Here is a 24,439-nt window from a genome sequence, read left to right as displayed (position 1 = left end):
GCTTCGAACTCCAGTTGGGTCACATAATTACATCACACATCGCACATCATTACATCACCATGACACAAAAGGCAAAGGAGTACTCCCAGCAGTCAGCATTCTTACATTATAACCTGTATAGGACAGCGAGGCCTCAAATGGGCAGAACACCAACATTATAACATGCAGCAGGGAAGGGGGAAGGACTGGCTCAGTGAATAAAGACACTGCCTCTCTAAACAATGACGAGGAGTTTGAATCAGGGGAACCTGGTTCGAAACCCGGTGTCAGCTCCTTGTGAACTTGGGCAAGTCACTTTGTCACCCTGTGCCGCATGTACCAAAAACAGAGTCTAAACTCATCTGGGCAGGGACTGTGTCTGTAACAATCCTATGTACTGCGTACCGTGCACTATACTGTCATTGTGAAGCACTGAGTCCCATTGGGAGAAAAGCGGTGTGAAATAAAGTTATTATTTATATTAAGTTGTGTAGCCCCCACACAGCAAAGTATAGTAATCCATAGAATACATATAGCACCCCTACATTACTATACAAATTACTGGTGGTCCCCAAACAGCCTGTACAATCATATTGTAATCTGTATAACACAGAGGGTCCTGACTTAGTGTGCATTTTTGCACTATAACCAGTAGAGGGCTTGTGTACTGAAAGCTGTCATACAGTATACAGGCGTACCCCGGTTTAAGGACACTCACTTTAAGTACACTCGCGAGTAAGGACATATCGCCCAATAGGCAAACGGCAGCTCACGCATGCGCCTGTCAGCACGTCCTGAACAGTAATACCGGCTCCCTACCTGTACCGAAGCTGTGCGCAAGCAGGGAGACTATAGAGCCTGTTACACATGCGTTATTTACATCAGTTATGCACGTATATTACGATTGCAGTACAGTACATGCATCGATAAGTGGGAAAAGGTAGTGCTTCACTTTAAGTACATTTTCACTTTACATACATGCTCCGGTCCCATTGTGTACGTTAATGTGGGGTATGCCTGTAATCAGGTCACTTGCATTATAACTTGGGATTCCTGTTTTCTGTTTATTTATCAATATTAAAATAAATAAAATTAATGTTCATTTTGTTCCTGGTGATTTCATTACAAAAAAAAGTGTTTACCAGTGTCACCAATGAAAATGATGTCACACACATTTGAATATGCCGTTTATCGGTGCACTTATTGTTCGTTTCCATACTTCCCGTGTAATGCCCGTCTCCCCTACCTGCGAAGTGGCTGCTACAAGAGGTTTAACTCATAGGAAAAGGATGCCGCTTAATTTCGTTTTGTTTTTTTTAAATCGGTTTTAACCAGAAGTACAAGATGAACGGATTGGGGGTGCTTTTTGTTTAAAACCTAAAACCTAAAACCGGAATCCCCAATTATAACCTATATAAAACCCCATACTCCTCAGACACAACCAGCACCTACAATACAATTGTAGAAGACATCAGACATTCTTACTCAGTCAGCCCAATAACACTATAACATGTAGAAAACACAAAGACAGGGCTGTTACTGTACCTCAAAGTGCTCTTTGATGGAGATGCCTCCTACAGGCGGCCGGACCTTGCTAAAGATCCGGAGTGCCAGCTGTTTCCGTGACTGCCCCGGGCTCTGCGGACGCAGCGCCACCTGCAGGACAACAGACTCATGAAACTGCGAGAGGCGCCTGGGAATTTGCAACCGATCGATAATCCCACAGAGCCAGCGCTGGCCGGGTACCTACTACCTGTGCAGTTACCCAAACTGCTTAGGAACACATGCATTTTTAACGGAGAATTGCCAGCGAGATTTTGAAAATAAAGAATTGGATGATTGTATAATATAAAAATGGTGGTACTCTGGGTATGAAAAGAAATAGTGTAATTAGTGTCAGCAATAGTAAATTATGTGCACTTGCTCCCATTTTAAATTGTTACAATGCGCCCCCCAATGAGCTGGTTGTGGTTGGTTCCAATGATTTCAGCCGGAGAATAGCTCGCGTTTCTCACCTTATAGACGGCATTGGGGAGCAGGTTGTTCATGGTGAACCAGCCCAGCTCTAGGAGGTGCTCCGCCGTGTCATCAGACTTATTAACCTTATAGGGAGGGGGGACAAAGACATTGACGGGGTTTAAATAATTACACATAAGGGTACACGACTAACAGAATCGAACACCTCAATGAGCACAAACCCTTCTAGAAATACGTTGCACATTGCATGTTCTATGTAACCGGTTGCTGTGCTGTTCAGGTTTCCAGGCCCGTTTCACATTTGAAAGCCCATTTAATACATTGCCAGTGTTAAACATATAGAAAAGATGTCATATGCAGCGTCACTTCCCTATAGCTCCAAGAAATGTGAACATCTTTAAATATACAAATAAAAATCGAAGTACCATTAGTAATTCTCTGTGGAAAAACTAGCTAATGAAAGTGCTCTCCTTGTAGACTGCTACGCTACACCTTCTCCTACCTTGCTATACAGGAAGCGCTGCAGTTCCAGCTCTGCGATGCCCAGCTGCCCATCCTGCTCTGTCAGGCGCCACCGAGCCTGCGCAAAGTAGAATTCCGTGCGACGCGCCACACTGAGGTCCTCTGGCTGCTTGCGCAGCTCCATCTTGTTTGCTCGCTGCAGCTGGAAATCTTTGAAACATCTGCAATACAAGGACATTACACATTCTATTGGAGACCGTGCTTTTCCTATATTGCACACTACTCTTACAGCATAACAGGTGACTTTGTCATGAAGGACAAAAAGTAGGGACTTCCTGGGCCATGTGCAAGACCTATTGGCTGCAGAATTTACTAGAAAAGGTTTTGCAGCACAATATTCTCATCAAGTGCCGACGTATATTCCAATAACACTGTTTGAAGTCGTCATCTGCCAGGCAAAAGAAAAAAGTTGATTACCACTGCTAATGCCAAGAACCGTGAGACGGGGCATTCTAGCTGCTTTATCCTATGGCTCCACAGCGTGACAGAATTAGGACAGAACTGGGGAGGGGGTTGAGACTTCGCTAAATCCTATATGTGTAAGGAAATAGATATATGAGGGGTTGGAAGTAAGTGGGTTGACCCACTGTAATTGTACAACATGTCAATTTCTATCGGAGGGAGAACCAAATATCTCCAGCTGGAACCGCTGAATTTAGTAGTAACCATAAATGATATGGAAGTCTCCAATATAGACCCTACGAAGTCTCCAATATAGACCCTACGAAGTCACCAATATAGACCCTACGAAGTCACCAATATAGACCCCACGAAGTCTCCAATATAGACCCTACGAAGTCTCCAATATAGACCCTACGAAGTCACCAATATAGACCCTACGAAGTCACCAATATAGACCCTACGAAGTCTCCAATATAGACCCTATGAAGTCTCCAATATAGACCCTACGAAGTCTCCAATATAGACCCTACGAAGTCTCCAATATAGATCCTACGAAGTCACCAATATAGACCCTACGAAGTCACCAATATAGACCCTACGAAGTCTCCAATATAGACCCTACGAAGTCACCAATATAGACCCTACGAAGTCACCAATATAGACCCTACAAAGTCACCAATATAGACCCTACGAAGACTCCAATATAGACCCTATGAAGTCTCCAATATAGACCCTATGAAGTCCCCAATATAGACCCTACGAAGTTACCAATATAGACCCTACGAAGTCTCCAATATAGACCCTACGAAGTCTCCAATATAGACCCTACGAAGTCTCCAATATAGACCCTATGAAGTCACCAATATAGACCCTACGAAGTCACCAATATAGATCCTATGAAGTCACCTGCCTCTTGCATGTCACAGGATAGATTCATTTGGATTTGGTTCTTGTGGCTCCCTAGCAATACAGCGTTGGGATTCCCCCCCCCCCCCGAGTTTGACTCCTGTTTGCGACTCCAGGTTTGTGCCGGCACTTTTCTTCAATTGAAAGTGTCGGCATTTAAATGCAGCACATGGACCAAAACCTCGACACACTCCCTTATTCAAGCTCGAGTCCTGGCCCATCTCGCTGTGTGACTTTCGCTGTGTTATGTTACCATCATGCTGCGTGTTGGTGTATAGAGCGCACCGCACAATGCAGGTACTTCTCAGGTCATTTATCAGAACTGTGCTTAAGTTTCTCATTAAGCAAGTTGCAGCCCCGTATTTAGAAAGAGGAGAGAAATGTTTTACTTCAACAGGAAAAAAAGAAAACCTGGTGCCGTTTCTTCCTTAATGCAAAATGGAAATGAAAAAAATTAATTAAAAAAAAGCCTCTTTAAAGGAGCAATCCAAGTGGCAATTCTTTGCGTGTGAATGTTTTTAATTTATTATTTTTTTAACACAGGATTGAAGCAGTGGGGTCTCCGGAGCCACATCCCATCCATCTCCGCTCCGGGGACCCCCCCTGCTTCTCTCTGCTTTTTAAAAGCTCCCGCGTCACGTAGGCGCTACCGCTTCCTATTGGACCGCAGGGCGCGAGCGCTTTGAAACGTCGCAATTACGTTGTCATTCCCTGCTACGCGAGCGGCTTCCGGCACCCACTACGGAAATCTGCATCTCCGAAAGCAGGGGGTCCCTGGAGCTGAAATAGTGGGGTTCAGCTCCGGAGACCCCCTGTTTTAATCCCCTGTTAAAAAATACAAGTCGCAAAATAAACCCCCCCGAAATCGCCCGCTTGGATTGCCTGTTCAACAACTCCCCCCTTATCGCTGCTGACGGGTCCCTGCCTCGGCCCTCGTGCTGATCCCTTTCTCTCGGCAGTTTTACCTGATCAGAATATTCAGCTCCTCGCTCTTCTGCTGCAGATCCATCTTCTCCTGGCACAGCTGGCTCTGCAGCTTTTGGTGCTGCGCATGCAGGGTCTCGTTCTTACTCTCGTCCTGCAGGAACTGAAAAGACACACCGCAAACCGCATGAGGCTGAAGCGCACCCACTAAAAGGCACATGTATCAGGGCAAAAAGTGGCTCAATTCTGGGGCAAGACAACCTTGCTCCGGATTTGTAAAGATAAAAAAAAAAAATATTTGAATATTACATTAAAATGGGACTTTTTTTTTTGTCTTTGATGCAGTTCATGCAGATGATGTAGATAGTGTAGATTTGATGCAGATGGTACAGGTTTTTGCTTCAGAATTGCACCATTTGTGACTTGATACGCAGACTGCATAGTGAACAAAAGCAAAATCTTCCAGCCCTCCTCAGGTTCCAGTGGGGGGGTTAAAAAATGGAAAATATTTTATTGAATCATTCTTATACAAAAAGCAAAACATATGTAAAGTCCATTTACATAATAGTAGAGCCACAAAGGGGGGGAAGTTTGGGGGCGAGGTTTCAGGCAGCGACCCTTTTCCTAGCCCACGTGCTGTAAGCATAGTACCATTGGGCGCCATTTTATACACATTAGATCAGACGTCAGGGTTAAAGGTCAATTGAAGACCTATGTGATACGTGGACGATAGGAGCAGCTCTTAACGGAGCAATTCATGCTGTTTTTTATTATACATTTTTAATATAAGTTTGAAGCAGCGGGTCTCTGGAGCAAGACCCCATTCATTTCAGCTCCGGGGACCCCCTGCTTCTTGAGATACAGACCTCCAAAGGGGGCACCAGTAACTCGGCAAAGGCAAAAGCTCCCATGTCATGTGGGCCAATAGGAAGCCAAACCTGATGATGTCACGGCTTCCTATTGGCCCGCAGGGCACGGGAGCTTCGGATCTCCGCCGTTGTGTGATCCCTGCTAGCCAAGCGGAGCAGCTGCCGGCACCCTATACGGAGGTAACTATCTCTGGGAGCAGAGGGTTCCTGGAGCTGAAACTAATGGGGTTGCCCGCATGAATTGCTGCTTTAGTGCCCAGCAACAATATGGCATCACGTGTGTGTCCCAGTTCCGATGACAGAAGATATAAACCATGCCACATGGAAGAGTCGTGTGCCCGGAGCAGAGATGGGTCAAGAGACCGGGTTCTCTTGTACCAAATGTAAATGATCAGAGTACTTCGGGGTCAATTATGGATATTATATACATAATAAAGAAATGTTATAATATATACAAATGTACTATTAAATATTAAACATAACTACACATTATTACTGCACAAAAAGGTCCCGACACATTGGATTTCTCAAACATGAAAGAGAACTAGAAATATATGAGAATATTATATACACAAAAGACAAAATAGGTCAGATTATACTGAGCATCAATGTGTCACGCTAGCGTTCAATTTCAGGTACTCACAATGCAGTACCAAATGATGGCAATTAAATAGCCACATTATAAAGTACAGACAACTAAAATGTATGTGGGCACGAGAAAAGGATGCTGCCCGAAATGTGGCCCCCCCCCAAAGTTCCCACTTCCTGGCTCCACGATCATACAAGTGGACTTTTCATATTTTTTACTTTTATAGAAGGATGATGTAATTAACTATTTTGTGTGTATATATATATATATATATATATATATATATATATATATATATATATATATATAAATAATATTATATATATATTTTTTTATTTAATGAACCTGAGTGCTGGAAAATGTTCTTTTTATTCAATTTGATTATATAGCGGCTGAGGTGGTGACCGGTTCTATGCGCGCACCCTTAGTTGACAACAGCAGAGGCTCCCAACTCGAGGCCTCAGGGACCACTAACAGTGTAGGGTTTAAGGCTATTCTTTCAAGAGCACAGGGTGGCCCAATCACTTTGGCTGAACCAAGCAGGAGTATCCTTAAAACCAGCACTGTTAGGGGTCCTTGAGGACTGGAGATGGGAACCCCTGGACTACAGGATACTCTGGGACAATCTGCTTGTGCATATGGACCATGGAGTCCTGTCCCCGAAGCCAGATGACACAGACTGCAGAGAGGGCACAGTACAGATCGATCTTACCTTCATGATGGAGTACATCTGCTTCTCCAGCTGGCGGATCTGCAGCACATGTTGCCGTACGGCTTCCTGGAGATGCAGGATGCTGCTTCTCTGCTCCTCTGGGTTGCTGGAGATCTCCAGCTGGAAGCGTACGCGCTGCTTCTTCTCACTGTGCTCCTGAAAGTGGAGAGAAAGAATGAACAGAGCCAAAGATAACAATGTGCCCCTCTATGTCCAGGGCAGCCTATGCCTATTTTTTCCCCTCTTTTTTTTCAGCCATTTATTTTGCCGTTGTAAAGTCAGGCTTTGCTTTGTATAAATCAGGGGAGTCCGACAGTGCATTTATTTACAAATGTTAGCAATGTCCCCTCCCATTTATAGGTGCCAATCACTAATGCCAGCACCTCATACATATAATTATATGCGCAGATTGGTACAGCTAAACATCACACTATTGTACACTGCTAAGTATGGAAGCGTGTGTTTTGCGTAAGCTGCTCCCCTGCAAATGCCTCAGAAATATAAATGGGAAGCTCATTGAAGTCGCTGTATCGTCCTGTTTTTAAAGCAATTCTTTTTTAAACTCTTCAGTGTTGTTTGTGTTCTTATAACTGCAATGTCCGTATACGCCTCCAGCTGTAACAGAATTAATATTAATAGTGTGTTTTATTTATATAGTGCCAACCATATGTAAATTGTGCTTCACACGAGACCCTACAATACAGAGATTTATAATACACTTCAGAAATAAGTGCAGCGAACATAAAGTATGTAATGGAGTTGCAATAATGCACTATGTTTGAATTTTAAAAAACGAGTACTCGAACATATAAACTCTGTCCACAATAAATTAGAAACACCAGTTGCACGCCATGTAAACAATATTCATCAGGGAGATATTAAGTGCCTATCTTTTACAGGCATTGACCACCTTAAAAATAATATACGTGGTGGCGATATAAATAACAGATTATTAAAACGTGAGGCAGAATGGATATACAAGTTAAAAACATTGTACCCTCAAGGGTTAAACGAGGGTTTTACATATACTCCATTCATTTGATCATCAATTGAGTTGACATCATGTTTACTTATCCACCAAATACCTCATGTAAATAAATACAACATATATGTTATTTATTGTATACGCTCCCTAGCTTACTGGCAAGCAAGCAAGTATTCCTTTGATTATGGACTAAGTATAGTTCAATATGCACTTCATCTAGTACATGTTTGAATACCTCCAGCCTGCAATGATTAAGCTTTGCCACATATCACAGAATTGCTATCCAGTATCTGCCACTTCGGCATGGGTTCATAAGCCTCATAGACGCCTACATGCATGAGCCTTTGCCCCATATGCTGGTGATTCATTTAAACCTTTATTTAGACCTTTTTGTATTGTTTGAAATTAGTGTGTACCTCTTTATTAACCGCTGTTCTAGCATACAGTTCCCTACTGATCGGTATAAGCGTTGCGCAAGCCTTCCATTGGCCCGCGGGTTGCTATGGCAACCTATGACGCTATATAACACGCTTCCGTAATCAGCTGGTTATCACTCGCCCCTGAAGAATCTCCGTCAAGGAGGGAAACGCGTAGGGCGTTTTGGCGTGGTGACATCAGCGCAAGGGATCTGAGAGAGACTGGTAGTATTGTTACTTTGTGTCTGTGCTCTCTGCTGGTGCTCATTTTAAATGCGTTCGTATCCAGGTTTAACCAGGCTCGGTTCACTCAGTGGTTCTTTGCTGAAGCCTGTCTCTGTACTGTGATTCATTGTGTTACTTTACCTTGTAGCTAACAGACATTACTGCAATTGCCAATTGTTGCGAGTTAACCAGTATTTAACATCATCACTGCTAGCTTGTCAGCATCTGCTGCACACAGACACCCATTCATGCATGAATTACTTTATGAATTGGTAGAAGTATATGTGTACAGGGATTTTGCTGAGCACAAGTTCTCACGGAATTGATTATATATTGACGGCTTGTTCAATAACCACAGTAATAATTTATTTACTGCTTTAATAATTAGCAGAGTGTTCAGTATCAGTTTATTTCTGGATTTTTATTACTAATAGCTGTCCTGTCATACCATCTATGTAGAGTGATTGTTAAACGTCATTGGGCGCAGAATCAATCCACGTACCACCAACCTGTCATTGAGTTGCACTTACAGTGATTATATCCAACAGCTTAAATATTATATTTAGTAGCAGGACACTGATTTGGGCTATTTATCAATACAGGTTGGGTGCTCGGTACGCTACGCCACATGACGCACAATACTCATACACAGGGCAAGCACTTTTGAGCTTTCTCAGCTGAGTAACCCACTCCCCAATTAAAGGCCAATTTGGCATCACTGCTTTTGCTATGTACTATTAGGCATTAGCATACCTTACTATATACCCTGGCCATCTATCATCTCCTCATTCCCTCTCGCCAATGTACATTATATGTAGTTAACATTATCACTTTATGTTAAGAACTTATTTTACTCTATTTACCAATTAAATGTTAAGTTTTAACGCCTAGGAGTGCACTTCTAAATGAGCTTCTAGTTGCTAAGTGGTGGCAATAAATATGTCTTCACTTTCCAGCTGCAGTTAACTTCAGTACATTCAGCTCATCAGTTGCACCCACCATCAATCTTGACGGTTCAGGCACTATCATATTACTATCACATCAATTGATTTAGTGAACATTATATTTCTTTTTTTGTTTTCATTCAGAGATTTATAATACACTTCAGAAATAAGTGCAGCGAACATAAAGTATGTAATGGAGTTGCAATAATGCACTATGTTTTGAATTACCTTATCTCTCATGGTTAACATTGGTTTCATTATTTAAAATATGTTTTAATCCAAAATAAATTAAAGTCAACGGATGTTGCCAGCCTTTGAAATATTTATATAAGCTGCTGATTTGTGAAAAGATTGTCTTGTCTGTTTCTCACCTTAAAATGTTAAGTATCTACTTAAAATAGAAAAGATCACCAGACATAGCTGTGCATCACTATTGCACCTGATACAGATTTAGTAAGTGTTATTTCTCCGTTAACACATGTTATTATTTTTAATAGCGTGCGCAGTAAATTTTTCGGTAATAACTTGGTAGCAGTAACGAATCGCGTTAGTCTGAAAACCTGTAGTTGGCTTATTTATTGCTCTACATTGTGACTGTGTCCCAGGTTGCTACAGTATAATATAACTTCAGGTAACTGCAAGAGCCGATACTTTGAAGCAGAAATCCTAGCAACAAGGGGTCTCCCAGAGCTGAATTTAAGGCACTCGGCCATAGATAAATATCCTCAGCTATTGAATTTTGAAACTCTCTTACAAGAATTGTCTGGGAGAAACAATATGGCCACTGAAGTTAGACTTTCCATGCAGTTCCATAGACTGCAGTGATATCCTCGTGAGATGATATTGCAGCTTCGTCTTGGGTGTTTGTCCTTGCAAAGTACTGACAAAAGTAAAAAAGTCATCATCAAGGCAATCGGTGGGTCTCCGAAGCCTCGCGGTTTAGCTCCAAAGGACCCTCGGGTTCATGTGAGGTTAAATTAAAAAAAAAAAAAAGAAAACACTACTTCATTTTGGTGGGGATTGCCGCTTTATCTGTTGGGTGTCGCAGGGGCTGGGCACTATAATGCCACAGCCTCTTTGGCAAATCGTGATCACAAACGCGCCACAGAGCGATCATGTGATTGCTGCATCATTTAAACTGGAAACGGAAGAGGAGACCTTTTCCATTTCCCTGCGTATCAGATTATGTTCTGCGCTCCATAGCTAACTTCCCTGGAAAACGAGCACAAGGACATGACATACATAGCCACTACACCATGGGGGCCCCTGCAGTGCCAGACCTCATGACGAAGTGGCTATGTCCTGGAGCACCCAAAAGGTTTGAAGCTGCAATACTCCCAAAAAAATAAAATGAAGTGATAACATAAAAAGAAACAAAATGGCACCCTAATGGCTCGAACCCTCCAACTCAGCCAGCAGTCGATCCCAGCCTCGACAATATCAGAAAAGCATATACAATGGATCTGCTCCAAAATAAGGGGGGAAAGAGTAGAAAACTTTAGGGGACTGCTTAGGGCTACCTCCTGTGTAAAATTTTTACTAAGCTTGAATAAAAGATTTCAACATTGCATCCTCATATTGGAGCTGATCTATTTTTATATGCTTGTCTCATAACAAACAGTTTATATTGCACTGATCTGATTTTTGCGGCTATTTCAGTGCAACAGCTACCATGACAACACCTGTTTTAATGTGTATGGATGGCAGTGGCCATTTCAATTTACCTGGTAGGCATATCTTTCCAGTAAAATCTATATATGCAGCCCCCCCCCCCCCCCAGGACTACTAGTTAACTCCTTATATTAACAGGTTTAATGGGTTAACTGTGCGGGATCACTCAGGTCACTCCCCTCCCCCGTGTGTGATGAAAGATGACTATGCAGAAAGGGATCGCCACTCCTTTGTATGTCTTGGGACCAGTGTTGTCACTCTAGGGAGATTGAAATTATATATATATATATATATATATATATATATATATATATATATATATATATATATATAATTTCAATTTTTTTTTCCTCAATCTCTCCACCCTATGTTCTAGAAACAGGTTCTTTAGCGTTCCCACTAACGCCTCACTGTGTATTTGGTTGTGAATCCGTTTGAGGCTGCGGTCCCAGTCATGTCTGTGACACGCGCGCCCGGCGTGCTATGCCTATTTTCAAGTACTAAACACTGTAGTCTCCTCATCCTCCAGTTCTGGGCACCCTGTGCTCACACAAGGTCGTGAGCACCTCTGTGCTTGCAGCCTCAGCTGCCTACAGTCTGTGCTCCCCCCACCCACCCGTCCTGGTGGCACCCTTCCTCAGGTCCTGTGTGCCCTATGCTCACTTTACAAAGTCCTTCACCTCCACCTTCAGCAAAACGCACCTTACGCTTGGGCTCCACGTGCAGCAGCAGGTTGTTAACGATGTCCAGGATCATAGCATATTGTGCGGGATTGGTGGATATCTCCAGGTGCTGGTGTTTCAGGGTGAAGGTGTCTGCTGCTGCTGCAACCAGATCGAGATAAAGTTACTGAAACCTGTTGGAGCATCTCAGGCAGCCCCAGTCTTGAAGGTCGCTCCGCAGCAAAATATTCTCTCCCTCGCATGCCCTCCCCCTTTTACGTACCCTCCTGTCCTTTCAGCAGATCTTCCTTCTCTGGGTGCTGGGGATTGGAGGGAGGTTTGATGTGCATGGCCAGCTCTGGGTCAATATCGTGGCTGTAGCTGATGTAATACATGTGGCAGTTACAACGCGAGATTATTCGCTGAACCTGCTGGTCCTGCTGGACCTCGGCTGGCTGACTCCAATCTACAGAGGGGAACAGATATATCAGGAGAACCCAGAGAGCATCACTCCACCCACTCCTTCCCCAGCAACAGTCCACTCGAGCATTGATATACTTAAACCTTCAAACTAACCTTAAACCGTCTTGCATATTTACACCAAATATAAGCTTCTACTGAAGCATAGCAGTCTGTACAAGATTAGTGGTCAAGGAAAGCAGACGACATATCAAACCCTCTGATTAGTTAAGCAGGACAGAGGGCCTTAGAAGAATTGAAATCCAGCTACGATATAGTGAGTAAACCAAACGACAACGAGGGTGGTGAGAGATATTATTCTTTTAGCAAAAGAGCAATATGTTCAAGTGTGTCCGAGACTTTTTTTTTTTTTTTAAACGTACAATGTTTTTAATGTTATTTTTAAATTGAAAAGTTTAATAAAAAGGGGAGGGGAACAAAATAGAGAGATTGGGAGGGGGTTATACATCAAGTACACCTCCACACAGATTATATATATATTACACAGACATACATACATACATACATACATACATACATACACACACACACTCCACACAGACATATACATATACACACACACACTCGATACACTCTTAATACTCAACACATTTGACTCCAACCGAGGTTGCGATTTCTTTGTCAAACAACGGGAGACATAATCACAACAGAAGAACTTGGCGGCCCGGAGAGTCCGACCAACCCCCCCCCCCCCCTGGTGGGCCACTAAACCGAGATGAAGGTCTGTGTAAGAGGAAGCCGCCCTCTCGAGTGGAGGATATCATATACAAGCTAGGGTTGCTAGACTTTCTGGAATTTGGGGTAGGTATCTCTAAGGATAGTGGTTTGTTTCTCAATTTTAAGGGAGGCCCATATTCTTTGTTTGATCTGGGATAGGGTTGGTATTTCCGTTCCCATCCAGGAGGCCGCGATGGAACATCTCCCCGTCGTCATAATATGAGAGATCAGTTTGTTGGAGTTTCTATCTACATCTCTCTGTGGTCTATTTAAGAGACATGACCATCCCAGGACTGTGCAAATTTGTGGGTTGATTCCAACATGGTCTTTACCCTGGGGCAGGACCACCACGTGTAACATAGTGGCTCTATGACCACACCCTTTATGGCAGATGGAAGATACCCCGGGGAACATCTGAGAGAGAGTTTTACTGGTATTAAGTACCACCAGTATAATACCTTATAGACATTTTCTCTAATTGAAGTACACAGAGCTTGTGACGGAAGCCTCAAAGAGTCTCCCCAGTCCTCCATCTCCAAGCTTTGATTAAGGTCGGACTCCCGCTGTGTTATGAAATTATGGTTATCGTTTGGGGATTCGAGAAAGATTGAGCTATAGAGAGTAGAAGTTAAGCCCTTTTGAGCATGAGCCTCCAGGCAGATCCTCTCGAATTGGGACAATGGAGGAGGCGGACAAAACCACTGGACAAAGCCATTTATCTGTAAATACTGGAATAGTTCTTTATTGGGGATTCTGAGAAACTTTGTCAAACAACGGGAGACATAATCACAACAGAAGAACTTGGCGGCCCGGAGAGTCCGACCAACCCCCCCCCCCCCCTGGTGGGCCACTAAACCGAGATGAAGGTCTGTGTAAGAGGAAGCCGCCCTCTCGAGTGGAGGATATCATATACAAGCTAGGGTTGCTAGACTTTCTGGAATTTGGGGTAGGTATCTCTAAGGATAGTGGTTTGTTTCTCAATTTTAAGGGAGGCCCATATTCTTTGTTTGATCTGGGATAGGGTTGGTATTTCCGTTCCCATCCAGGAGGCCGCGATGGAACATCTCCCCGTCGTCATAATATGAGAGATCAGTTTGTTGGAGTTTCTATCTACATCTCTCTGTGGTCTATTTAAGAGACATGACCATCCCAGGACTGTGCAAATTTGTGGGTTGATTCCAACATGGTCTTTACCCTGGGGCAGGACCACCACGTGTAACATAGTGGCTCTATGACCACACCCTTTATGGCAGATGGAAGATACCCCGGGGAACATCTGAGAGAGAGTTTTACTGGTATTAAGTACCACCAGTATAATACCTTATAGACATTTTCTCTAATTGAAGTACACAGAGCTTGTGACGGAAGCCTCAAAGAGTCTCCCCAGTCCTCCATCTCCAAGCTTTGATTAAGGTCGGACTCCCGCTGTGTTATGAAATTATGGTTATCGTTTGGGGATTCGAGAAAGATTGAGCTATAGAGAGTAGAAGTTAAGCCCTTTTGAGCATGAGCCTCCAGGCAGATCCTCTCGAATTGGGACAATGGAGGAGGCGGACAAAACCACTGGACAAAGCCATTTATCTGTAAATACTGGAATAGTTCTTTATTGGGGATTCTGAGAAACTTTGTCAAACAACGGGAGACATAATCACAACAGAAGAACTTGGCGGCCCGGAGAGTCCGACCAACCCCCCCCCCCCCCCTGGTGGGCCACTAAACCGAGATGAAGGTCTGTGTAAGAGGAAGCCGCCCTCTCGAGTGGAGGATATCATATACAAGCCAGGGTTGCTAGACTTTCTGGAATTTGGGGTAGGTATCTCTAAGGATAGTGGTTTGTTTCTCAATTTTAAGGGAGGCCCATATTCTTTGTTTGATCTGGGATAGGGTTGGTATTTCCGTTCCCATCCAGGAGGCCGCGATGGAACATCTCCCCGTCGTCATAATATGAGAGATCAGTTTGTTGGGGTTTCTATCTACATCTCTCTGTGGTCTATTTAAGAGACATGACCATCCCAGGACTGTGCAAATTTGTGGGTTGATTCCAACATGGTCTTTACCCTGGGGCAGGACCACCACGTGTAACATAGTGGCTCTATGACCACAACCTTTATGGCAGATGGAAGATACCCCGGGGAACATCTGAGAGAGAGTTTTACTGGTATTAAGTACCACCAGTATAATACCTTATAGACATTTTCTCTAATTGAAGTACACAGAGCTTGTGACGGAAGCCTCAAAGAGTCTCCCCAGTCCTCCATCTCCAAGCTTTGATTAAGGTCGGACTCCCGCTGTGTTATGAAATTATGGTTATCGTTTGGGGATTCGAGAAAGATTGAGCTATAGAGAGTAGAAGTTAAGCCCTTTTGAGCATGAGCCTCCAGGCAGATCCTCTCGAATTGGGACAATGGAGGAGGCGGACAAAACCACTGGACAAAGCCCTTTATCTGTAAATACTGGAATAGTTCTTTATTGGGGATTCTGAGAAACTCCCCCAGTAAAAATCCTGGAGCTTATCTTTACAGAGCATGTTCCTCACTCTGTGGACTCCCCTCTCCCTCCTGACCCCGAAACCCTCAAGGCTCAGGCCAGAGGCATAGTCCGATATGAGCATGCAACATATTACTGGGGATCTGCTCCCCCTCTAGTATAGAATTGAACAGTTTCAGTAGGTATGGTATGAGATGTGTGAATTAAAAAAAAAAAAAAAAAAGATTTGAGAATCCATCTGGACCGGTGGCTTTGGATGGTTTCAGTCCCTTTATCACCTCTAATATCTCCTCTGAGGAGATCTGGGTGTTAAGACGTTCCTGCCCTGGCGCAGATCAGGAGGGGAGGTGCGCCTCACAAAAGTATCTGTTTAGCTCCCTTGAATAGCTTGGGGGGGCTTCATTATTTTTTTCACATCATATAAAGAGGAGTTGCAAGTATGGAATTCCTTCACTATCTCAATTGGGTTTGAGGTCAGATGACCCTTTTTGTTTCGGATGGTGTGGATACTATGAAGAGGTTGGCCTTTTCTAAGCCTGAGTGCCAGCATGGACATTGGCATCGTCATCTCAACCCCATAGAACCTGTGACGATCAGATACCTTCCCTCGCTATCACGGACCACCGTGTCTGAGGTGAATGGAAGTCTCCTGGGCATCAGGATAGCCAGGCCTCTTTTTTTCACTGGTGCCGATGCCAAATATATTAATTTGAAATTCTTATCGTAAATTCTTAGGGGGGGGGGGGGTCAGTTTTTTTAAAGTGCATTTCCTGCAATAGAATGAGATTACCTGCCAATTTCTTTTAGTCTGCCATGGCTATGCATTTTTTCTTGGAGTTATTAAGCCCTTTGGTGTTATGGGAGAGTATTTGAAGGGACATTTTATCAGGGGTCTAAGCATTATTATAATCTGAAATGCATTGGGTATAGGCCCTAAGTTTGTATCTAAAGAAGGTCTGTCGGAGTGGAACTAAACCATGAACTGGCCGGACTAGGCAGCCTTTTAAGAACATATTCAACCTTCAAACATCTTAAATTCTAAGTGTACAAACGTCAGCATGGACACCTATTTCATCAACCTTGGCAGCTACTTATTCTACTTATTCTTTCATATATAATTATGCCTCGTTTTCTTTCTTTTTTTTTCTCAATTAAATTACATTTTGTAGCCTCCAGACCCTCCCAAGCAACACAGTCTGTGCGAGGACCACCATGTGGGTTACTATGTAGAGGGGCTTTGCAGTGAGCAAGACCCTAACCCTATTATATGAGGAGTAGCAATCCACATGGGGTTTATGGCCTTAAAAAAAGCCCAGAGGGAGCATATGTCATGAGATGTTCTGCCTCTGGGAACTAGCTAGGTGGCCACGATCTGGCTGCACAACCTTCATGTATCAATTGCATATAACACAAACATAATAACAGTATAACTTTGTATTGAGGGATACCACCCGCCTGAGCGGGTGTCGGTACTGCAAGGCCATAGGCGTTCTACCCGTACAGTTCTGGAAAGAGGTATAGTGTCCACGGGGTTTGTGTCCCACGTAAGGACCGAAGAACTTGATGTATGTCACAAAATACCTGCAGCCTTTGTGAATCAAGGCAGTAACTTTAGGCTAAATGAGAGGCCTTATAATATCTATGGTGGATAACATGAACAGTATAACATAATAATATAACTTTGTAGGGACTGATGCCTCTCGCATGATTGGTTATGGACACTGTACTTTCTAGGAGCTAGTAAGGCAAGAGTCTGTCTACCATGATCGTTTCAAGATATCATGAGGAGCACACCAAGGATGCCTGGGCACGCCAGCGTGCCATGTCTGCAAGTCACTCCCAGCGGGTCTCCTTCTTGGGTGTCGGCCCCCTGGAACTTCCATCTGACCCTCTCTTTGAGGTTCCCCAGCGCCACTCCCGACCCGTGTTCCTCTGCGGCTTTGGTCTCTGTAAGGATGGTGGTGGGACAATCCCTAGGTTCTCCAAGAAGGGCACAGCCTCCTAGAATAGCCCTCAGAGCAAAGTAGCGGCCTTCTCAGCTCACCAGGATCCTGCAGGGGAACTCCCAGCTGTAACATACCTACTTCTCACGGAGGACATCCGCCACCGGTCCTAGGGATCTTCGTTGTGTGAGTGACTGGGGCGCAATGTCCTGGAACACTTCTATAGAGATGTTTTAAAAAACGTGGGTCCGTTGTTCTCGAGTCGCCGACAGCAAGGCCTCTTTAGCCTTTTAGTAGTGTAATCTGAGCACCACATCACAGGCCCTGTCTCTTGGTTGTGGTTTAGGGTAGAGAGCCCGGTGGCAGCGATCCATGATGAACCGCTCCCCCGGGAGATCCGGTAGGAGCGAGCGGAACCATCTGACCAGCTATGTCTCAGGGTCCGCAATGTTTTCTGCTATATTTCTGATGCGGAGGTTGTTCCGTCTTGCCCTGTTATCTGCGTCCTCCTGTCTGGTTGACAGTTCTGGGATCTGGAGGGCCTGCATCTTGGTTTCCGCTGCTCATTGGGAATTAGCTGCTTCGTCAGCTCTCTCCTCCAAGCGGTTCATACAGCCACCAAGCGAGCCAATTTCCTGCCTGAATTCTGTCAGTGACTCCTGCATCTCTGCACGGAACGGGGTTTTTAGTTGGCAAAATATGTCTTTAATGTCTTTTTTTGTGGAATGCTACGATCACTGCTCCATCTCTGAATCAGACTCTGCTTCAGAGTTGTCACGAGTTATCCGGCCGCCATCTTGGGATGCCGCTGAGGAGTTCTTTCTTGAAGAATTGTAGTACCCCCTTCTTGCAGTCTCCTCGTTTTGGATTGGGTGTTTTGTGGATTGGCAGTTAGGCCATGACTTGTTACATTTCACCACCCATGCCGCCAATGTCAGAAGCCAATCTCTCACACGGCCATTCGGCTCAGCGCCGCGCATGGACCCCCCGTGTCTAAGACTTTTGAGTGACTCAGTGCTGTAGGATTTTGAAATCTGACCCCAGGCACCTTTTAAATAAATTACTAGATAAGACAAAAAGATTAATTGTTATCCAAACAGGAGTTTGCATTTCCTATAGTTTAAGCACCGAGAGTGGCAACATTCTACACCTTGCCGAAAGCGCAACGGAATTCTTAAAATCACCACCTGGACGAACAATCGTATCTGGGATTAGCTCTCTCACAGAACCAATTAGCAGGTGTGCCGATAGGTTACTTGGTCAATACAGTATGTAACATCCTTCCCTTCATATGTCCAGGACCAGCAAAGACATTTAAAAAAAAGAGATATGATAAAAGCATTCATGGCCGATGCCTAATGGTTACACTCGATGTTGAGTCTCTCTACACAATATTAACGACAATATTGGCATTAGAGCAGTGCGTCTTTTCCTGGGCACTTGAGGAGCTCAATTTCTCGCACAATTTTCTAATTTTAGATATGCTGGAATTTATATTGACATTAACATTTTATTTCATGGCAAAATTCTACCTCCAGCAAAGAGGGACAGCATGTGCACCAACGTATTGCAACCCTTATTTTTGGCTGGTGGGAGCAAATGTGTCTTTCAAGAGGACTTCGAATTGAATACGGACCATATTCTTTTCTGGATCCGATACATCCATGACATCTTGCTAATTTGGGAAGGAGAGGCACCCACATTGAAAATGTTTACACAACATTTCAATTCAATATGATATCAACTTTGTGACAGTCTATAGATACAGGTAGTTATTAGAGCGACATATTTTTCGAGACGCTGATAGCAAAATATCTATTTCTGCTCATCGCAAAGATACAGCTACTAATAGTGTATTTCATGCTAACCGCCATCATCCTTTTCATCAGATCAAAGAAGTCCTGACAGGGCAATTTCTAACAATTAAACACAACTTTTCTACCAAAGAAGCATTTGAGGTGGAGGCCTTAAAAATAACATGTTTTTATGGACTGTGGTTACAGTAAAAGATAATAGAGGGGGCAATAAGCAAAGGCTAATCAAATAATTTTGACTTAAGTATAAATCAAATAATTTTGACTTAAGTATAAAAAGGTACAAAGAAAAAGAGAAATGCTGTAAGATTAATTGCCATGTACAACACAGTGGCAACCGCTCAAAAAATAATGGAAAAGTATTGGTTCATTTTGAGAGATGAGGTTCGCTGCCCATTTATTGGACAGAAACCATTAACGACCTATAGGAGGTAACAATTAAAAAGACATCTTAATCCACAGCCATAAGTGGGCCTCTAGACCCCTCTCTTTGGAAAAAAATACAGCTGTGGGATCATTTAATTGATGTCAGCTACCACTTTTTGTGCCTCCACTAATGCTAGACAATATAAAACCCATCAGTACAACTGTCCTGTAACAGGATGATGTATTTTCTCTGCTCTCAGGCTGCCAGACCTCCCCAGTGTACATTGCCACATTATTGTCACTTTTGTAACTCCTTTCCCTCCCTGGTGTGCCTGTTGCCTAGCAACTACAGCATAGACCCCTATTGGTTTCTTCCAGCAACCCTGGTTGTATGGCTAGTCCTGACTATATCCTGTGTTTACAGGCTGGCTCACTTCCTATAGGCTGGAAAAACAAATAGAGATGACTTCCAACGATCGCGACCAATCTGTCGCGCCGCGCTTACCATAAGCACACGCGACGGCAGCAATGCATTTGTTTTGCCGCGCCTTCGTGGCGCTGTCGCCCGGCACTATAAGCGCAGCCTTAGCATCCAGCAGTCTGCGAGTACACACCTCTTACTGCCTCTGCCATACAAGGCATTATTAATGTACCTTCTCCCCACAAGTGCCACCCCTCAAGTTATTTTTATGTTCCTGTATACTTTTCCAATAAAGCTGCAGAACATAGAAAGACTGTGTGTATTTAAAGGGGATGAGTTAACCTGCATGACCCTACCCCTTTGTAACAAGGGGCTAGAGCAGGGGAGCGCAAACTTTTGCCGCTGCGCCCCCGTCTTGCCTGCCCCAGTACTCGCGCCCCCCCCCCCCCCCCCCCCACTCCTACCTTGCAGATGCATCAAATGACAATGCGGGCTCATGTGACGGCACATCACGTGACCCACGGCTCCACTTGACGCATGTGATGTCACATGACCCCGCAGGGTCATTTGATGCTGCGTTGCCATGGCGACGCGTCACAGCGTCTGAATCACGGTAAGTTTAGTCTTGCAGAGGCCTCACGCGATCCCCCAACATTTAATTGAAATGCCTCGGGGAAGAGTGCAGGGCCTCAGCAACCGCCTGCACCCCCCAGAAAAACCTCCTCCCCCCCCCCCCCCTGGGGAGCGCGTCTCCAAGTTTGCGCACCCCTGGGCTATAGGGCCAGAACAACAACAATTGTAAAACCAATCGAGTAATATTTTTTATTTTTTTTCCATCTGTGGATTGATATATGTAAGTGTGGCCATGTAACCTCTGGCTTCTGAATTCCCCTGCCTAGCACGTAAATCCTGCTACCAGCGCAGGCAGTGTTAGGGTTAAAGCTGCCCTTGCAGTACTAAACAACTCCCTTGAGTGACAGGGGGGGTGGGACTAAGGCCTGGGCACTGCCCTATCAGGGGCTCAGACCTAGGACCCTCCCCTGGTAACAAAAAAGGGAGTTGCAGCCTAAATTTAGGGCTGGTCTGTGCAGGGTGTGAAGTGTGGAGCCAGGGCTCTGGTTCGCCTTCCTTCCCCTCCCACAGGGGAGTGGGATCAGCTACCCCATACTCCACCAGGGCGTATGGGAGTCAGGGATAGACCCGTGGGTCCTCAAGCCCTGGGGGTTGTGTCCAGGGACCAAAGTAAAGAGTATGCTGTGTACTTGCTGCAATAAAGAACCGTTACTTGATTTATACTCCTGCCTCAGGCTGCACTTTCTTCAGGGAGGGAGCGATTGTTGTCCACATGGGGACTGCACCTATTCCTATAGGCCCTGTGGGAATGGAGGCGCTGCAACACTGACCGAAGAGCTGTCAAGATCCCTAAAAGCCTGTCCTGATGAGGCTAAAACGTAATGTTTACGTTTATTGACGGTACATCTGGGTGTGGAATGTTGGGGATATATTAAGGCCATCCGGAACAAGTCAACTCCCCTCCGAAGAAGCCCAAGTCGGGTGTTTCCAGAGGTGGGGAGGCCTATGGAGAGGTGTTTGCGTTTCATGTTGTTGCTTTGGCGGAGCTGCAGTGTCTGGGACAATAATCCTTAAGTCCAAGTACGATATACTTCAGTAGTGATATTTTTAGAAGATGCCGCTTCTGACTCAATTTTTATTTATTCCCTAGGCTCCAGAGGGTGCCACGGAGCTGCCATTCACCACCTGGAGATGCCTGAATTCACATGTAGTAAAGATAGGAGGCCCACAGCACTCCGGCAAGATGTCTACTCACATTTAACATAGCATCCAGACACTTGTTCCCAAGACTCACTAGAGTTTAGCTGCATTTTTCTATTCTCTGCAAAAGATTTGCAGAACATTGTCCCTCCAACCTACGTTACTGACCGACACGAGCCGTGGGACATTAATCTGACCTGTTGTGGTGCTGACCATGCCCCCGACAGCCTGCCCGCTCTCCATCAGCTCCTGCACAGTGTCCAGGTTCCTCTGGCGATGTTCCTCAATGTTTTTCACCTAAGGAAAGAGAATATGCTCCATTGCAACATATTTGTCAAAACATTCGGTCTGTAACTGAACCACGTCCCTTTATTCTAATCGCTAGCACCTAGTCCTAGACTAACTATGTACAGTATGTACGTCTTTATTTATATAGCGCCATTAATGTACATAGCGCTTTACAGTAGTAATACATGTGACAATCATTTAAATAACAAATAATACAAATAACAGATCATGGGAATAAGTGCTTCAGAAAAAAAAGTAACATTTAGGAAGAGGAGTCCCTGCTCCGAAGAGCTTACAGTCTAATTGGTAGGTAGGAAGAACGTACAGAAACAGTAGGAGGGCGTTCTGATAAGTGCGTCTGCAGGGGGCCAAGCTTTATGTATCATGTGTATTAGTATTAGGTGCTACTCATATGCTTCTTTAAGCAAGTGTGTCATAAGGTGGGTCTTAAAGGTGGATAGAAAGGGTGCTAGTCTGGTATTGAGGGGAAGGGCATTCCAGAGGTGTGGGGCAGTCAGTGACAAAGGTTTAAGGCGGGAGAGGGCTTTAGATTCAAAGGGTGTATAGAGAAGGCATCCTTGAGCAGAACGCAAGAGTCGGGATGGTGCATAGCGAGAAATTAGGGCTGACATGTAGGGAGGGGAAGAAGAGTGTAAAGCTTTAAAAGTGAGGAGAATTGAGTGCGAGATGCGGGATTTGATAGGGAGCCAGGAGTGTGATTTCAGCAGGGGAGACAGATTTAGGAAAGAGTAGAGTGATTCAGACAGCAGCATTTAGGATAGATTGTAGGGGAGACAGGTGAGATGCAGGAAGGCCGGACAGCAGGAGGTTACAGTAATCAAGACGGGAGAGAATGAGGGCCTGAGTCAGAGTTTTAGCAGTCGAGCAACAGAGGAATGGGCGTATCTTTGTAATATTGTGGAGGAAAAAGCGACAGGTTTTAGATACGTTTTGAATGTGAGAGGAGAATGTGAGAGAGGAGTCGAGTGTGACCCCTAGGCAGCGTGCTTGGGCTACTGGGTGAATGATAGTACTTCCAACAGTAATGTGGAAGGAGGTAGTAGGGCCAGTTTTGGGAGGAAGTATGAGGAGTTCTGTTTTTGCCGTGTTAAGTTTAAGTCGGCAGAGGACCATCCAGGATGATATTGCAGAGAGACATTCAGAAACTTTGGTCTGTACAGCAGGTGTAAGGTCAGGGGTTGAAAAGTAAATTTGTGTGTCGTCAGCATAGAGGTGTTAGCAGAAGAGACACTAAAAGTATGATGGGAGAGGTAAGAGGTGATCCAGGATAGAGCTTTGTTCCGAATACCAAGAGTATGGAGAATGTGAAGGAGAAGAGGGTGGTCCACTGTATCAAATGCTCCAGAGGGGTCAAGTAATATGACCAGAGTGCGATGACCTCTGTCTTTGGCAGCATGGAGGTCATTAGTTATTTTAGTGAGGGCTGTTTCAGTGGAGTGAGCAGTGCGGAAGCCTGATTGTAGAGGGTCAAGGAGAGAATAGGTGTTGAGAAAGTGGAGCAAGCGAGAGAATACAAGACGTTCAAGGAGTTTAGAGGCAAAAGGCAGGAAGGAGACAGGTCAATAGTTGGAAAGACAGGTAGGGTCAAGCTTGCTGTTTTTGGGTAATGGTATAACTGTTGCATGTATGAAGTAGGAGGGAAAGGTACAAGAGTAGAGGGAGGAGTTAAAAATGTGTGTGACCGTAAGAGTTATAGTAGGAGCAAGAGGTTTTAGGAGATGGGAGGGAATAGGGTCAAGAGGGCAAGTGGTAGAGGGGGAAGAGGAGATCAGCAGTGACACATCCTCCTCTGACAAAGTGGAAAAAGAGTCAAGGAAGGCAGGAGGAGAGTTAGGAAGTGGTGTAGGATGGGAGGAGGAAACAGAGGGGATGTTCTGACGTATGGATTCCACCTTTTCCTTAAAATAGTCAGCAAAGTGAGATGGAGGAAGAAGCAGAGGCAGCTAAGGGTGGTTTGAGTAGAGAGAAAGACAGAGAAGAGTCGGCGTGGGTTAGACTTGTGCGTGTTGATTAGTGAAGAAAAGTAGGTTTGTTTAGCCTCAGAGAGGGCAGAGTTGAAACAGGATAGCATCATTTTATAGTGAAGGAAGTTTGCGAGAGTGTGAGAGGCGTTCAGAGGAGCGAGTGCAAGAACGAAGCATGCGCGTGTGGGAATTTAGCCAGGGTTTGGGGTTAGAAGGGCGAGGACGGCAGAGAGAAAGCGGGGCATGTAGATCAAGAGAGGAGGACAAGGCAGAGTTGTAGTTCCTGACCTGGTTGTCAGGGTCTGTAGCAGAACAGAGAGAGGAGAGGGAGAAGCGTAAAGTGGAATCAAAGGCTGGTAGGTTAATAGAGCGCAGGTTTCTG

At 44.6% G+C, this 24,439-nt stretch overlaps 1 protein-coding gene across 2 annotated transcripts in view; it reads right to left on the bottom strand.

The window, feature by feature from the left end:
• BLTP2 (bridge-like lipid transfer protein family member 2) overlaps nucleotides 1–24,439 on the bottom strand; it is an 89,243-nt gene that overhangs the window by 8,524 nt on the left and 56,280 nt on the right. Inside the window, exons 27-34 of one of the 2 annotated variants that reach the window (XM_075589260.1) lie at nucleotides 21,982–22,081; nucleotides 12,067–12,249; nucleotides 11,824–11,945; nucleotides 6,881–7,036; nucleotides 4,752–4,873; nucleotides 2,459–2,639; nucleotides 1,995–2,081; nucleotides 1,525–1,635 (exon numbers count right to left, since the gene is read on the bottom strand). In XM_075589260.1, the coding sequence (XP_075445375.1) occupies nucleotides 1,525–1,635; nucleotides 1,995–2,081; nucleotides 2,459–2,639; nucleotides 4,752–4,873; nucleotides 6,881–7,036; nucleotides 11,824–11,945; nucleotides 12,067–12,249; nucleotides 21,982–22,081 (1,062 nt within the window). The remainder of the gene's footprint in view (nucleotides 1–1,524; nucleotides 1,636–1,994; nucleotides 2,082–2,458; nucleotides 2,640–4,751; nucleotides 4,874–6,880; nucleotides 7,037–11,823; nucleotides 11,946–12,066; nucleotides 12,250–21,981; nucleotides 22,082–24,439) is intronic. The other variant, XM_075589261.1, reaches the window with a different exon arrangement.

The sequence above is a fragment of the Ascaphus truei genome, chromosome 3, assembly GCF_040206685.1.
Source record: "Ascaphus truei isolate aAscTru1 chromosome 3, aAscTru1.hap1, whole genome shotgun sequence".
NCBI classification, from domain to species: Eukaryota; Metazoa; Chordata; class Amphibia; order Anura; family Ascaphidae; genus Ascaphus; species Ascaphus truei.
Note: the sequence above shows the minus strand (reverse complement) of the source record. Positions and strands in the feature narration are given on the sequence as shown.